Source organism: Calliphora vicina, chromosome 3, assembly GCF_958450345.1.
Source record: "Calliphora vicina chromosome 3, idCalVici1.1, whole genome shotgun sequence".
Lineage (NCBI taxonomy): Eukaryota > Metazoa > Arthropoda > Insecta > Diptera > Calliphoridae > Calliphora > Calliphora vicina.
Window position 1 is genome coordinate 21,552,970 of NC_088782.1, and position 16,193 is coordinate 21,569,162.

The window sequence follows — 16,193 nt, forward strand, 5'->3', positions numbered from 1 at the left end:
CTTACCTTTTTACGATAACAGCGTATTACGTTTGCTTTCCCGGCATTGATATCAGCCCTATTTCAAAGGATTCTTTATTAAAAAATCCTTTAATGTTTTTCACAATTCACTGCAAAATTATAAAAATAAATTCACGCTTTTTTTTTGATTGAACATAATAACGTCAAAGTCGTGTCAATAGAAAAAAAAAAAAAGAAAATTATTGAATATTTAATCAATCTGGCATCTTTATACTCCTGCTCCGGCTGACATCAGCCAAATTGGCTGACATTGGCCGCTCACCTGTGTATTTCTTATGGGATTTTTTGGCTCATGTACCCCCCAAATCTAAATCGTAAAAACTTCATATAAAAAAATGGTTTGGCTGATGTCAGCCGCTGACGTCAGCGAAGGTGTTGCCACCGGTGTTGATAGGGAAAACTCATGTCATTATAAAAAATAGTTTTGCACATATGAATCTATCGCCTACTTTTAGGCGCATAATTTTTATTTGCAAATGCATGAAAGTAGTATTAATTATAATTAATACTACATGAAAGTTGTTAATTGTTCTAAACAACGTTTTATTAGAAATTTTAAAAAGATTATTATACCCAATTTTATTATAAAAAATTTCCATTACAAAACATATTTTATTCTCTTCAATTATAGGTATTTCATTTATTTAATATGTTTAATTTAAACAATTATGCATTAATCTAATAGTTTAATAACAGCAATAGCAATAAACAAATAATACATACTACTAATATTTAATGAACGTATTTGTGGCAATAAATTTTAATGTTTGTATAAATAATATTATTAAATGCGATGTGGACGCTGATTTGTTTTGATTTTTTTTAAATTTGATAAATATTTTTCCCTTCTAGATTAGCAGTATTAATTATTATTTTTTGCATATTTAACTACAATTTAAACTAAAGTATTTTTAGTTAGTGTTAGAGTTGATATTTTCGAAAAACATTTTCTGCTTTTGAATTAAAAGTTAATAAAATAATAAAACAAAAATTCTAGGGAGTTTACTATAAATCAAACAAAATTATCGATTCAAAAAGTTGTGATGAATTTCCATTGATTTCAAGAATAATTGTTGAACACACTGTTGAAGTGATTCAGGCCTTGTATTTTTTTTATATATAGAAGAAAATTAAGCTAAATTAACAAAAAAATATTGACTCCATATAGCTTTTGCCTTATTCCGTAATTCAGCAATTGATTTCAAAATCGCATTATATCGATTGTTTTATCACTTTAGTTGAGCAATCTACATTATTACCACGATATCCGTTTCTATAAACCTTCCACTTTATATTTACCTACAAAGTTTTACTGGATCTAAGTTCAGGAACATTGAATAAATTTGATTTCACTGCAATTCAAATAGTCAATTACTACTTTGGCGAAGTGGATCGAAACTGGTCAATAGACTATTTTAAAATTTGTATGATATTTTTTTAGTTATGGAATAGAATATTCATTATAAACATTTGCAGTTACTGCTAATCCGCCTTTAGGTTAGGTAATCAGGCAGTCGTCCAAAACCTTCGTCTCTTACATCTCACTTGGGTCCAATGATCGATCCCTTTGTGGTACCTGAAGAGAAAATAGAAACAGAAAGAAAATTGTAAATAGAAGTAAAAGAAAAGGGAAAACTATAGATAGAGTCAGAGTGAAGTTTACAAGAGAAAAGTATAGGTAGAAATTGGAGGAGTAAGAGAAGTTAAGAATTCAAGGAATTCAACTAAAGCAAACCATTATGGGACAGTTGCTGGGTCGCTATTATGTGCAATTTGTATATTCGGTCTTATCAACCATCTGCTTTCCCTAATAAAGGCGTCTATGCACATTAGTTCCTACACAGATAACAAGGAAAGGTTACCAAAGGATCGCTCATCTAAAAGCCTGGCACGTAGATCACCCAGTGCTGGTCAATTACAAAAGAAGTCTAGGAAGGTCTCTTTCTCCTCCTCATTCTGACAACTTCTGCAGAAATCGTGATAAGTTAGCCCGAACTATATCCGTCGTTGGAAAGAAATAGTTCACTGTGCCCGAAATCACTAATCGTCAACCAGAATAAAACCTATCCGGAAAACATAGTTTTACTTATATTCTTAGATGTGTTGAGTGTTTAACATTTAGAAATATCGAAGTTATAACTTTCCATTTATTCATTAAATTCTACCAGGAAATTGAACTTATCATTCAGCCTCAAACTTTGTCTTGGACATATTTTCTTCACAAAACGTTGCTCTAATTTGTTAGGTAAGGTTTTTAAGACTACTTGATTAATGAGCAACGTGCCTCTGACCTCGAGCTTAATAAATTAAAATTAAAACTAACTGTGATACATATTCAATTAATAAATCAGAAGTTTCACAAAACTATAAAAATATTTCGTGAAAAACTCAACATTTGGGCGCAAGACTTGGTAAAACTACTCCAAGACAAGATAATTTAATAGCAATTGTTTAAACTATTCTCAAGAAATTACTACCCGGCAGAAAATTATTTCTCGAGGCTGGTCTTGATTACTATCGCCTTTGTTTGTCAATACCATAATAATAAATACTTTTTATTTTGTTTCCATTTTCAGAATTAATTATGTTATTATTTTCTTTTTTGTTAATTTAACCTTTTAATTGAATATTTGGAAAAGTTTCCAGTGTATTGTCAACCACTGTAGATCATTAGCGGATTAAACTCAGCTGTTAAAAACTCCAGATATTCCAGCATAAAGGTCATAAAATATTTTTTTCAAATATCTAGCCACTGATAAATGCTTAATTAAGTATTTATTTACAATAATTTACGATCCACTATCATATATTGTATATTGTTTAGGGTGCCAGACTTGAGTGGTGATAATTTGCTAAAATAATGTCAAAATACTCTGTGTGACTATTTAAACACAAACAAAAAAAGGCGTTACAAATTTTATTAAATTGTCAAATGGTTCTAATTAATTTTAATAAAAAGTCATTATCGAATATTAACTAAATAATGTACAATGTGATTTAAGCATTTTATTTTAAATAAAAGCCAAAACAACACCAATTAAATGGTGCAAATATGGTGACGATGACAAATGATTCAGATATTTTTTGGAGATATACAATCTAGATGTCTAGTGAAAATGAGGTGATTGATTCCCTTTGGTTCAAGTTCAATGCCAAAAATGGTTTTGTAAATAATTTCATATTTAAATGGCTGGTCAATGAAAATGTTTTATTAGTATTGAATTGAAGTTACAACTAAAAAGGTTTATTGTGGATTATAAAATTAAAACAACATGTTTATATTTTTAATATTGTTAATAATAACAACCTTGATAATGGTAAGTTTTACATTAAAAACGAATTTATAGTTAATATTATTAATATTTTATTTATTTTTTAGATTTTACAGGCACAAATCGCTCCAAATAATTACAATTATAATAATTATGATACCTATAGACAGTCGTTGAATTTAAATCCTACCTTCTCCGATTTGGATGTACAAACTTATACCACTCCTTCACCGTATGCTTATACTTATAATAATCCTTATGCTTCCCATTCTTATAATCAGTTGGACTATAAGAAAATACGCATTTGGCCTTTTGTGATCGATCAATATGCTCAATATCCTTATAATAATTATTTTTATAGCAATAATAATCCCTACAATATCAGGCCAACATTACAAACCTATGCCACTAATAATTTAGTAAATACTTGGCAGGCGTGGAACCAACAGAATTTGGGGAAAAAATGAGGACATTATTGAACATTTCTTAAAATTTGTGATGTTGTTTTTTTATTATATTTATTTTAATTTATTATTATATTCCATTAATTGTTAAGTTTATGTATACAATTTATTTTAATAAAAAATATTTAAAGAAATAAATACATATGAAATTATTTAATGATAAGCTACTGAAATGTCATTCTGATATTCCTTTATCACAAGACGAATTTATACAGGTTGAAAATTATGAAATTATCTGTCCATTATCCATTATCTGTCTAGAACAAATAATTTTAAAATTTGAAAAAGTTACCGCTACATATAATTATGCAAGATTGGTAACCGTTATCCCTAAAATTCCGTTGTAATTTCCACACTATTTTTCCGGCCCTATAAAGTATATATATTCTGGATCCTTATAGATAGCGGAGTCGATTAAGCCATGTCCGTCTTTTCTGAAGACCCCAGATATCTTCGGTATCCAAATATTCAATAATTCTGTCAGATATGCTTTCGAGAAGTTTTATATTTAAAATCAGCAAAATCTGTCCACAAATGGCTGAGATATTAGGAAAAAACCAGGACAACCCCGATTTTTGACCTATATCTGGATTACTAAGACATTAATATAAATTAGCCCAATTATGAACAAAAATTCCCCGGGAGTTTATCCCCTTTCTCATTTTTCCTTGAATTCAATGGAAAAAAAACTCCCGGGGAACAAACTCCCGCAAAATCGGGGAAAATATTTTTTAACACGAATTTTTTTTTCAACATAAAAAAAATTTTAAAACCAAAAATTAAAATTTTTTTTTTTAAATTTAAAAAAAAATATGTTTCAGTTAATTTTTATATGAAAAATCGATTTTCGGTTGAAAATATAAATGATCACAGATTATCGTCCTTTTTCTTCTTCCTTGTAATTTCCACATTTTTAATTTGCGACCCCATAATGTACAGTGGTTGACAAAACAATGGAAACTTTTCCAAATATTTCATTAGTGGCCTAAAATCTGAAATAATTTTTTAAAAAATTTTAACATTTTTGTAGTATTTTATTTGTATACTTTTATTAACTTAATTTAACAAAAAATAAAGGACATAATTAATTAAATTCTAAAAATGAGAAAACAAAATTAAAATATTTCTTTATTACGGCATTGACAAAACAATGGAAACTTAGGTATTATTTTAACAAATATGGTCTAAACTTAGCAATAACTCAATATTTTATTGGGTATCCCTTATTTTTTATAACTACTACACATCGACGATGCATTGAACCAATTAAAGAGTCAATGGTCTCCTTTGAAATATAATTTGCCATTCCCTTATAACCGCCTCCGATAAATCTTCCTTCCTGGTGTAATTTTGGGTCCTTATTTTACTATCTACAATTTCCCATAGATTTTCTATGGGATTGAGATCTGGCGGTTTGGCAGGCCACTTCTAAACACGTACCTCGTTGGATTGTAACCACTCGGTTAGAACCCTAGAGGTGTGTTTCGGGTCGTTGTCGTATTGGAATCTCTAAACTGGGGATATATTTTCCTCAGCGTATGGATACATAACATCGTTTAATATGGTTCTGTATCCTATACCTGTCATGGTATCTTTTATAATATGAATTGGGCCCATACCTTGCCCTGAAAAACATCCCCATTCCATAATATTGCCACCGCCAAACTTTACAGTCTTATTTGTGTTCTTTGGATCTAATCTTTTTTCTTTGGTCGTCTTGCAAATGTTCTCCCATCACTGTCTCTTAAATTGTATTTGGATTCGTCGGAAAAGAGTATTCCATTTCTGTATCGACCAGTTTAAATGATGCCTGGCAAATTGTAGACGAGCAGAACGGTTCTTTTTAGAAATGAGTGTTTTTTTCACAGGACGATAGCAAGACCACCCTCATTTGTCCTGCGACTAACTGTTCGGGTACTTATTTCTAATTTTAGGCTATTAACAAGGAGGAGTTATTTTTGGGAATTTCTTGAACTCTCTCGCTATTAAATTATATTGTCTAGGAGTAGTCTTCCACCTAAATGTTGAGTTTTTACAGAACCTGTCTCACGAAATTTCTTTATAATTTTTGAAACTGCTGATTTATTTATTGAATATTTGTCACAGCTACTTTTTTGTTTTAAACCAGCTTTGAAATCGTTAATTATTTTATTTTTTAAGTCTTCACAAATCTTAACTTTAGCCATTTTCGTTAACTTTGAAAAAAAGCAATTATGCGAAAAACTTAGAAAAAGAAATTGTGAAAAATTACCAGAATTTAAAAATAAAATAATTGTAAACAGGATGCTTTTTACATCGTTCTTTTAAATATTATTTTCGTTTTACACTACTTTCTTGCAGAAGTTTGAAAGATTCCATTGTTTTGTCAGTAGCGAAATAGTGAATATTTTTAATTTTGTTCCCTATGTTGTTTGTTTTTCAGTTAATTTATATAAATAAAACTATACAAGTAAAATACTAAGAAAAAATTTTATTTAAAAAAAAAAAAAAAAAATTTTGGGCTACATATGGAATATTTGGCAAAGTTTCCATTGTTTTGTCAACCACTGTATATATATTGTGGATAGTTATAGATAGCGGAGTCGATATAGCCATGTCTACCTCTCTGTTGAAATCAATTTTCCGAATCCCAGAAATAACTTAATCTCAATGTCTCATCACTCATATTTTATCACAAAAATCGATTTTTAATATAAAAAAACTCAAATATCTTAAATCGTTAATAACATTGTAAATACCGCGATTTTAGGAAAAACAAGCCCAATCTGTGATCACTCATATTTTATACCAAAAATCGATTTTTAGTATAAAAATCACAAATATCTGAAATCGTTAATAACTTATATCAAAAATCGATTTTTAGTGTAAATAACTTTGTAAATACTGCGATTTTAGGGAAAACAAGCTTAATTTGTGATCACCAGGGAAACCGGAAATATGCTCTATAAAAAGCGTTTTAAATATGCAGTAAAAACTTTAAAATATGCCCTTAAAATTTAAAAAATATGCTCTTAAAAAAACAAATTTTTACATAATTTTTAACAAAAAAATTTACTTTTATTTAAAAAAATCAATACAATTCATTTCTAAAAAGGTAAAGTAACATAAAATAATCAGCCCAATTATGAATAAAAATTCCCCGTGAGGTTTTGCCCTTTTTTAAATCTTCCTATTCAAATTCAATGGGAAAAACTCCCGGGGAACAGACTGCCGCGGAATTTTTTGTTCATAATTGGGCTGAATATGAACTAAAACAAGTATAACAAAAACTAAATACAACATAAAAACAATAAGCTATGAAAAGGCATCGAGAGGTATTTTTTGATGATATTTTATATAAATATAAAGTCACTTCTTCAATTAAGGTTATTATTGTAATAAATTAAAAATTATTTTCAAATAAAAATCGTTGTCTATTGGATCTGAAAACATTTTTATTAATAGAAAATGTTCTTTCGACATCAACTGATGTTACAGGAGCAAATTTAAAAAACAATATTTCTTTAACACTTAGAACGGTTAAGTTTGAATTAGAACTAAAATTTGACATTTAGATATATATTAAAAAAAAGCCATCTATTTTTCAATTTTGAATTTCAAACAAAGGAAGTAAAAACCTGTAACAGAACAGCGAAAAATAAGTAAGACAAAATTTGTTTTTGATAAAATCAAAATATGCTATTAAACAGTAAAATATGCTCTAAAATCGCAAAAATATGACACAAATATGCTCTTAAAACAAATATATGCAAAAATATGCATTTAAGGGTAAAATATGCAAAAATATGCACTAACAAATCGATGCCAAAACTCTTAAATATTTCTGAAACGTGTAAATATCTTATCCATGTGCTCATTAGACTCACCAGAAAAAACATGCATTTGCATATTTTGGTTTCCCTGGTGATCACTCACATTTCATAACAAAAACCGATTATTAAATCAAATATCTTAAATCATTCCTAACTTCGCAAATACTGCGATTTCAGGGAAAACTAACTCAATATCACTCATAATTCATAGCAAAAATTGATTTTTAGTAAAAAAAATTCCAATATCTTGAATCGTTAATATCTTCGTAAATACTGCGAGGGAAAACTAGCTCAATCTGTGATCACTCATATTTATAGCAAATACTTAGTATAAAATATCCTAAGTATCTTAAATCGTTAAAACAAGTTCAATCTGTGATCACTCATATTTTATACCAAAAATCAATCTATGATCACTTATATTTTATACCAAAAGTAGATTTTTAGTATTAAACAAGTAAGGAAGTATGGTCGGTCAAGCCCGACCAATAATACCCTACACTAAGTAAAAGAGCAAAAAAAATGTTTCTTTTAAAATTTCAATAATTTATATTTTTGAGTGATTTTTGGAAGTGGGCCTTATATGGGGGCTATGACCAATTATGGACCGATCACCATGAAATTAGGTCGTGTGATTTATGTCTATATTAAAGTTAAGTATGTTGAATTTTGTGTGTATACCAACCTTTTTAAGCGATTTATGCACGTTAAAGTGATTTTCGGAAGCGGGTCTATATGGGAGCTATGACTAATTATGGACCAATCGTAACAAAATTTGGTGACATGAATTTTGTGTATATAAAACTTATTTGGAGCGGAATTTGTGGAGATACATTTACAAATTAAACATTTATGACCGATAAAGTCCAATTTCGGGAGGACATTTGTATGGGGGCTAGGTGAAATAGTGGACCGATTTCAGACAGTTTTAATAGGCTTGGTCATTGAGCCGAAAAAATAATATGTACCAAATTTCATCGAAATATCTTCAAAATTGCGACCTGTACTCTGCGCACAAGGTTTACATGGACAGCCAGCCGACCAGACGGACGGACGGACGGACATCGTTTAATCGACTCAAAAAGTGATTCTAATACTTTAAGGTGGGTGTCAGACTAATATTTTTGGGCGTTACAAACATCTGCACAAACGCATAATACCCTCCCCACTATGGTGGTGTAGGGTATAAAAATCAAAAATGTTCTATGCAAACATTTGACAGGTCATATTGCTTGTAAACTCAATAATGTTAAGTTCTCATTAACATGTTATAACAAGTGTTATTTTTGTTATTAATAAAAACCATTTAAGTACATCAAACATTACTTTAAGACTTAAAGTTTAAGTCATACAAGTAAATATCAGTACAAGTATTTCATTTCTCCATTTTAACCTTTAAGTGACGTCACATTAACAGTAAAATCTTACAAATTCGCAGACATGTAATTAATGTTATAATTGTCATATTATACCATAATAATACACATATTTCTATTACGACTAAATTGTCCATATATTAACTCATTCATTCATACATTATTCCCAAGTTATTTGTTCTAAACTGCCAGCAACAGTTACTTTATTTATTTGGTTAGTTTGTTGGTTTCTTCTTTACTTAGCACGCGTTTTGTAATAGTTAGTTTTGGTCTTGATCTTTCTTTTTAGTCTCGCTCTTAGACTGAACTTGTTTTGTTTTGTATTTATTTGTGAGTGTTAAGTTAAATAAGGTGTTTAATGTGTTGTCATGTTGTTTGCCGGTATTGCATTTGACCCAATTTTTCTTTATAATATTCTGGTTGTCTTTCATTAGAATCTGGAGACAGTTTATTGTTTATACCAGATTGACGTTTGAACTACATATGTAAACAAAAGGTGTAAATAGTACATTTCTTCTAACGTTTTGTTATTTTATATTTAATATTAAAACATGTAACGTTTTTACAAGAAAATTTACATAAAAACATCAAATTAACGGTTAAAAGTTCTTAAAATAAATGTATAATAACCTGGATTTAAATGTGACTTTTTGTATACAATTTCCTTTTCTTTTTTATTAAAGTGTGGCAAGAATTCTTTTTTTTTTTTTTAAATAACAAGATAAATATTTGTAATAAAACCGTTTCAAAACAAAACATTTGTTATGAATACCATAGTAAACAATAACAGGTGGGTTTATTCGAATTCATTCATTTATTTTATGGATTTATTCATCATTGGTTTGTAGCTTAAATCTTTTGTTTTTTTTTTCAAACATTAGAATTAAATTTATGGTCATCAAAATCTTGACTGTTTTTGATTAAATGATTGACAGCAGCATAAACCTTTTGGATATTGATTAGAATTTGTATATTAAACGAAAGTTTAATGTGAATTTTAATTTAAGTACTTTAATATTGAAATCGAAAATATGAAAGTAAAGGTGAAATATAAATCGGTTGCTTTTGATAAGTCGTATATAAATTGCTTTTTAAAAATTATTATTTTTATAAAACTTATGACAGCTATTAAACTATTTAACATAATTCACTTCTTAAGATAAAGAATCTATTTTTTAATAAGAATTTTATTTTTGGCATAAAAAGAAAGAAAGTGAAAGTGATGAAATAATCTTTAAATTAATGAAAATGTATTCTTAATGAGTATTTAATAATGTTTATGTTTAAGAAAACTTGGCCTATTAGTGATATTTTAGAAATAATATCCAACATTCCAATAGCAAAAACAAATTGGGTGACTTCTTCAAAGTATTTTTTTAAATTATTACAAATAAGCCAGAGATTTTGAACTTGAGTTTTTATAATAAAAATCGATTTTTGTTAATAAATATGAGAGATCACAGATGGAGCTTGTTTTCCCTAAAATCCCAGTATTTACAGATATTTGGGATATTTTATAATAAAAATCGATTTTTGGTATAAAATACAAATTTTAAATATTCATAGGTAAACAAAATTTATTTTTTTTCCAAAGTTTTCAATTTTTTGGAATTGTTATTTAAAATTTTTTTTTTAAATTTAAAAAAATTTTTTTTTGTGAAAAAAAATTCGGGTTAAAAAATATTTTTCGATTTTCACCCATTGTAGGTCCAACTTACTACAGTCTTATCTACAAGGTGGCCCAAAAGTAAACTTCCGATGGTTTTTGGCTGTAATTAAAAAAAAAAAATGAAAAACTTTGATTCTTCTTGTGGATTATTTTTATTTGGCCTTTTAATTTTTTTTACATCAAGTCAGAATATGATGTCATGTAAATGGCCGCCGCCACAGTTGATTGTCATTTGAGCCCTTTTTATGGCATTTTCCATCACTTTGGCCAAAACTTCCGGCGATAGGTCCTCACATTCTTGACGGATATTGTCTTTAAGAGCTGCAAGAGTCTGAGGCTTGTTGACATAAACCCGCGACTTCAAAAGAAGTCTGGAGCGGTCAAATCAGGCGATCTTGCTGGACAGTGCAAATCGCCAAAACGGGAGATTAGGACTCGTTGATCATTGCTCTGTAGCGCTCACCATTCACAGTAATCGTTTGGCCCGCGACGTCTTCGAAGAAAAAAGGTCCGATGACTCCTCCAGCGAAAACAGCACACCATACAGTGACTTTGAGCGGGTGTAATGGCTCTTCGTGGGTTACACGCGGATTTTCAGTGCCCCAGAAGCGTAAATTTTGCTTATTTACATACCCGCTAAGATGGAAATGGGCCTATTTTTGATGAAATAACCGACCGATTATTGGTCAAATAAATAGTCAGCAATATTCCGCGTTCTGGAGCAGTGTAGCGTAACATTGTTTATTAACGTGTATTTCGCATGTGTTTACTACACAAATGTCAAAACAGAACTGACTTTAGAGGCCAATCGCAAAATTTATAGCATTTTCTGATAGGAGGATTACTATTGCGCCACCTTGTACGTCGTTGCAAAGGTCTTTGAAATATCTATCATTAGATATCCATATCCATATTGTCTATATTAATGAGTTAGTAATCCATATATACGTCAAAAATAGGTCAAAAATCTAGGTTGTCCTGGTTTTTCCTCATATCTCAGCCATTTGTGTGTGACCGATTTAGCTGATTTTAAATAGGAAACTTCTCGAAAGCATGTCTGACAGAATTATTGAAGATTTGGATCCCAAAGATATCTGGGGTCTTCAGAAAATTGATTTCAACAGACAGACGGCCATGGCTTAAATGACTCCGCTATCTATAAGGATCCAGAATATACATATATACTTTACTAGCTGACCTGGTGCGCTTCGCCACCCCAATTAGATGAAAGAAATAGTACTATTAAGTCTCCCGCTCACTCGGGTCCATATAATTTTTATAATTTCATTGGTGAAGAAATTACTAAAAGTACGATTCGAATAAAGAAATAGTACCAAAAAGTCTACCCCTAGAATCCTAACTCACTTAGGACCATATATGTTTAATTTCATGTTTCTAAGTCCATTGTTATAGAAATTTCAAAAAAGTACCATTAGATTAATGAAAAAGTATCATGAATCCCCTTGAATTTTCATTCACTTAGGACCATATTTACTTGTAGTTTCCCACTCACTTGGGTCCATATAAGCTTTATTTCATGTTTCTAGGTTCATTGGTGAAGAAATTACAAAAAGTACCATTAGATTAAAGAAAAAGTATCATGAAGTATCCCCTTGAATTTGCACTCACTCCATTGTTATAGAAATTTCAAAAAAGTACCATTAGAATATAGAAAAAGTACCAGAAAGTCCACACTCGTGGTTTCCCACTCACTCGGTTCCATATAAGCTTTATTTCATTGGTGAAGAAATTAAAAAAAGTACCATTAGAATAAATAAAAAGTACCAAAAAGTCTCCCCGTGGAATTCTCACTCACTTAGGACCATGTATGCTTAATTTCATGTTTCTAAGTCCAGTGTAATAGAAAATTCAAAAAGTACCATTAGAAGAATGAAAAAGTACCTATAGTTCAGTTCTCACATTTTGGTACCTAAATATAATCCCTTATTTCTAACACTAACTTCACTCAGATACATATCAGCTAACTTTAATGTCGATAAGTGAAATAATTTAAAATATTAAAAAGGTACCATTAGGAGAAAAGTTTGAAATTTAAAAATATTCCATTTTGCAAAAGTTGTTTATGCTACAGACATGTCTCAATCGATTAAAATCTGTGTTAATGTGCCCAATAATAAATATGTTTTAAAATAAGTACCAAACTGTTTACCCGGATTTGGCCTAAAATACACCATGGCACTCGAGTTCCAAATAACAACCTGTTAGTTAATTTTTGTATGAATCCAGGAACCAATGTTAAAAAAATTATCAAAATCGACTTGCAATAAAATGTATTTTCCCGATTTTATCCCCTTTTTGGTACCTTTTTTATCCACATTGCGGTGGTAAAATATTATTAAAATAATTTTCTGTATCGTGGTGGGAGCTCATTGAAAAATATTCGAATGTCTATGTCAAATTATAGAAAAACATATTTTATGAAAAAGTACCAAAAATAAACACAATTTTTATCCCTTAAGGGTTCGAATTTCCAAAAAGTACCAAACTTATATTTTTTATTTTTCGATAAGTAAAGAATACGATTTAAATTTGGTTTCTATGTTTATTGGTTTAAAAGATACATAGGGTGCCAAAAAAGTACCAAAATACAGTTTTTACCCGTTTTCTCCCCTAAAGGGTTCGAATTTCGAAAAAGTACGAAACACCTGTCAGCTTATTTTTTAAATGGAGTAACATGCAATTTCAACTTTTATTGTATCTTTATTAGTTTTGAAGATATAAGATTTCAGGATTTACCCTTTTTTCCCCCTAAACGTTCGAATTTCCAAAAATCCCTCTTAGTGGATCGTTTTGGGGAGGGTGGAACTCACAGTTAAAATTTCATGATTCTAGCTTCAGTCGTTTGGGCTGTGGGATGATGAATCTGTCATTCATTCAGTCAGTCAGTAACGTTACTCTTTTATATGTATATATAGATAGGGTCGGAAAATTATATTATGGAAATTAAAAACGTAATGACAAACTTATACATGTATAAGTTTGTTAGATATCCCACTCGCATCCCACTAAGGGACTAAAAATATCTTAAAGGAATGGACCTAGGCTTTCTTTTGAGCAAAAAAAAAAATTAAAAAAGGGCCCATATTGGAAAAAAATTTTGATTTTGCAAAAAAAAATTAAAAAATTGTATGTCTTGCGTTACAAAATATTTATTTTGATAGATATCCCACTCGCATCCCACTAAGGGACTAAAAATATCTTAAAGGAATGGACCTAAGCTTTCTTTTGACTACAAAAAAAGGGCCCATTTGGAAAAAAAATCGTATTTGCAAAAAAAAAAGTCAAAAATTGTAAGTCTTGAGTTAAAAAATATTTATTTTGATAGATATCCCACTCGCATCCCACTAAGCGACCAAAAGGGTCTTCAAGGATAATATCTAAGCTTTTGTTTGACCTAAAAAAAAAGATTAAAAAAGGGTCCATTTTGAAAAAAAAAAGTCAACAAAGTTTTTGATTTTGCAAAAAAAGTCAAAAATTTTATGTTTTGAGTTACAAAATATTTATTTTGATAGATATCCCACTCGCATCCCACTAAGCGACCAAGTAGGTGTTCAAGGAAAATATCTAAACTTTATTTTAAGAAAAAAAAAAAAAAAAAAAAAAAAAATTTTAAAAAAAAGTCAAAAAAGTTTTTGATTTCGGAAAAAAAATATTAAAAATTTTTTATTTTTTTTTTTAAATATTTTTTTTCGAAAGATCGAAGAAATAGCTATCTATACTATTTGGGACACATTTTGCTAAGAACAATAGGTAATAAGTTACATGGATAAGAAAAAACCCCTGTTTGACCAAATTGTCAAAATTTTACCCCCTATAACTCTGAGAGTTCTCGACCGATGTTGTTGAAAAATTGTGTCTGAGTTACTATCCAATAGAGCTAACCTTGGTGCAAATTTCATCCCGATCGGAAGACATCGATTTCAAAAGTTGGTTCACTTGACATGAAATTCCCCACATATATACGCTTCTCACGAAGGTGAAGGGTATAAATATATAATAAAATTTAGGATATTTAAGATTTTCCAAATTGGATTGGGAACAAATAAAATATTTCAAAGTTAGAATATATTATTATGGATTATGAAAAGAAAATTTAAATTTAATTCAGAAACAGGAATGGAAAAGAATTTTCAAATTTCAAACACACAAAAATTATTTGAAATTATACATAAAAATTTTATTTCTGAATTGATCAAAAATTGTTTTACCGTCTTTAATACAGTGAAACGCAAACAATTTTCTAAGGGTTTTGAAATCTATTTTTTACTGTCAAATGCATAACTTTAAAGAATATATTATTACAGTATTTCACGGAGTAATTTCGCTCTAAAAAAACTGTCACCAACCGACACATTTCAATTGTCTGCTCAAAGTCGCATGTAGTTACAATTGAAACAATAAATTCATTTCTATGTGACATTGGGGAGAAAGAAAGTCTTTGTTGGAGCACATGGTGGTGGCAACAAAAGAAGCAGAAGAAAATACTAAAAAACAAACAATTCCAAAAACAATAAGAGCGAAAAGCTAGTATTAAAAACAGCAACAACAAACAATATCATCGCATCTCACGTAGACACCAAAAACACATAGAGAGCGAAAAAGAGGCAAACAACAATTATTGTTGTGAAGAAAGATAAACCGGGCTAAAAGAAATATTTTCGTGTACGAAATGGTTTCAACTGATTTAACATGTTTTAAAGAAGCTGTCAAGTGAATCAGTCTTAAAATAAACGCCAAAAAGAGTGGTTACCACAAACGCTGCTAAATTAACAAAAATAAATAAAATAAAAAAAGTTTAAAAAGGAGAAAATAAACAAAAGTTGTTTTGAATTTTTTTATTAACCAATATTTAAAACCAAAAAAAAACCTGCATGTGAAAGCTGCAATAACAAAAGTGCATAATAATTGAAAAATAAACTTAAATATAGAATAATTGTGAAAAATAAAGGATCCATTTAAACTTTTTTGAATTTTTTTAAATAGTTTTTAAAACTAATATTTATAAAATGGTATGTACCATTATTTTCTTCAGTTATAACAAAAAAACTGTTTGGTATTTTAACTACGACATAATTACCCACATTTTCGTGTGTTAATTGTTTATTGTGGCATAAATATTTATTTGTTTAAACGTCTTTTGTTCATAAAGATGTTGTGAAAATAAACATTAATTATTTAAAGAGTTTCAACGGTTATTTATTTTGTTTTTTTTAACTGTGTAAACTTTTAGACCAAAAAAAAAATAAAAGAAAGAAATGTAGTTTTTTAAAAACTACATACCAACTGAGAATTTAGGTTTAAGGGATCGTGGTGATCATTAAATTTTAATTTGGAGAAAGGAATTCTTTGAGAACTTCAACTCGAAGGAATAGCCACTATATAAAAAGCATGTTTTAAATGTTTTTAAAGTGCCTAAATGTCAAGGTCAAGGTTTTACAAGTAGATCGTTTTGAACAAGGACTAGTATTTATTTAAGTTTAAAATGAACAAAATTATTTACAAATTATATTTTTAGCTTTGCTAAAAAGTCAAATACGTTTCTGGTACCTTATTTAAAAT

General features: G+C 29.2%; 1 protein-coding gene across 1 annotated transcript in view; it reads left to right on the plus strand.

Annotated features, from left to right (window-relative positions):
* The first annotated feature begins 3,292 nt into the window (after nucleotides 1-3,292).
* LOC135955337 (uncharacterized) overlaps nucleotides 3,293-16,193 on the plus strand; it is a 42,544-nt gene continuing 29,643 nt past the window's right edge. Inside the window, exons 1-2 of the mRNA XM_065505690.1 lie at nucleotides 3,293-3,337; nucleotides 3,400-3,711. Of these exons, the coding sequence (XP_065361762.1) occupies nucleotides 3,293-3,337; nucleotides 3,400-3,711 (357 nt within the window). The remainder of the gene's footprint in view (nucleotides 3,338-3,399; nucleotides 3,712-16,193) is intronic.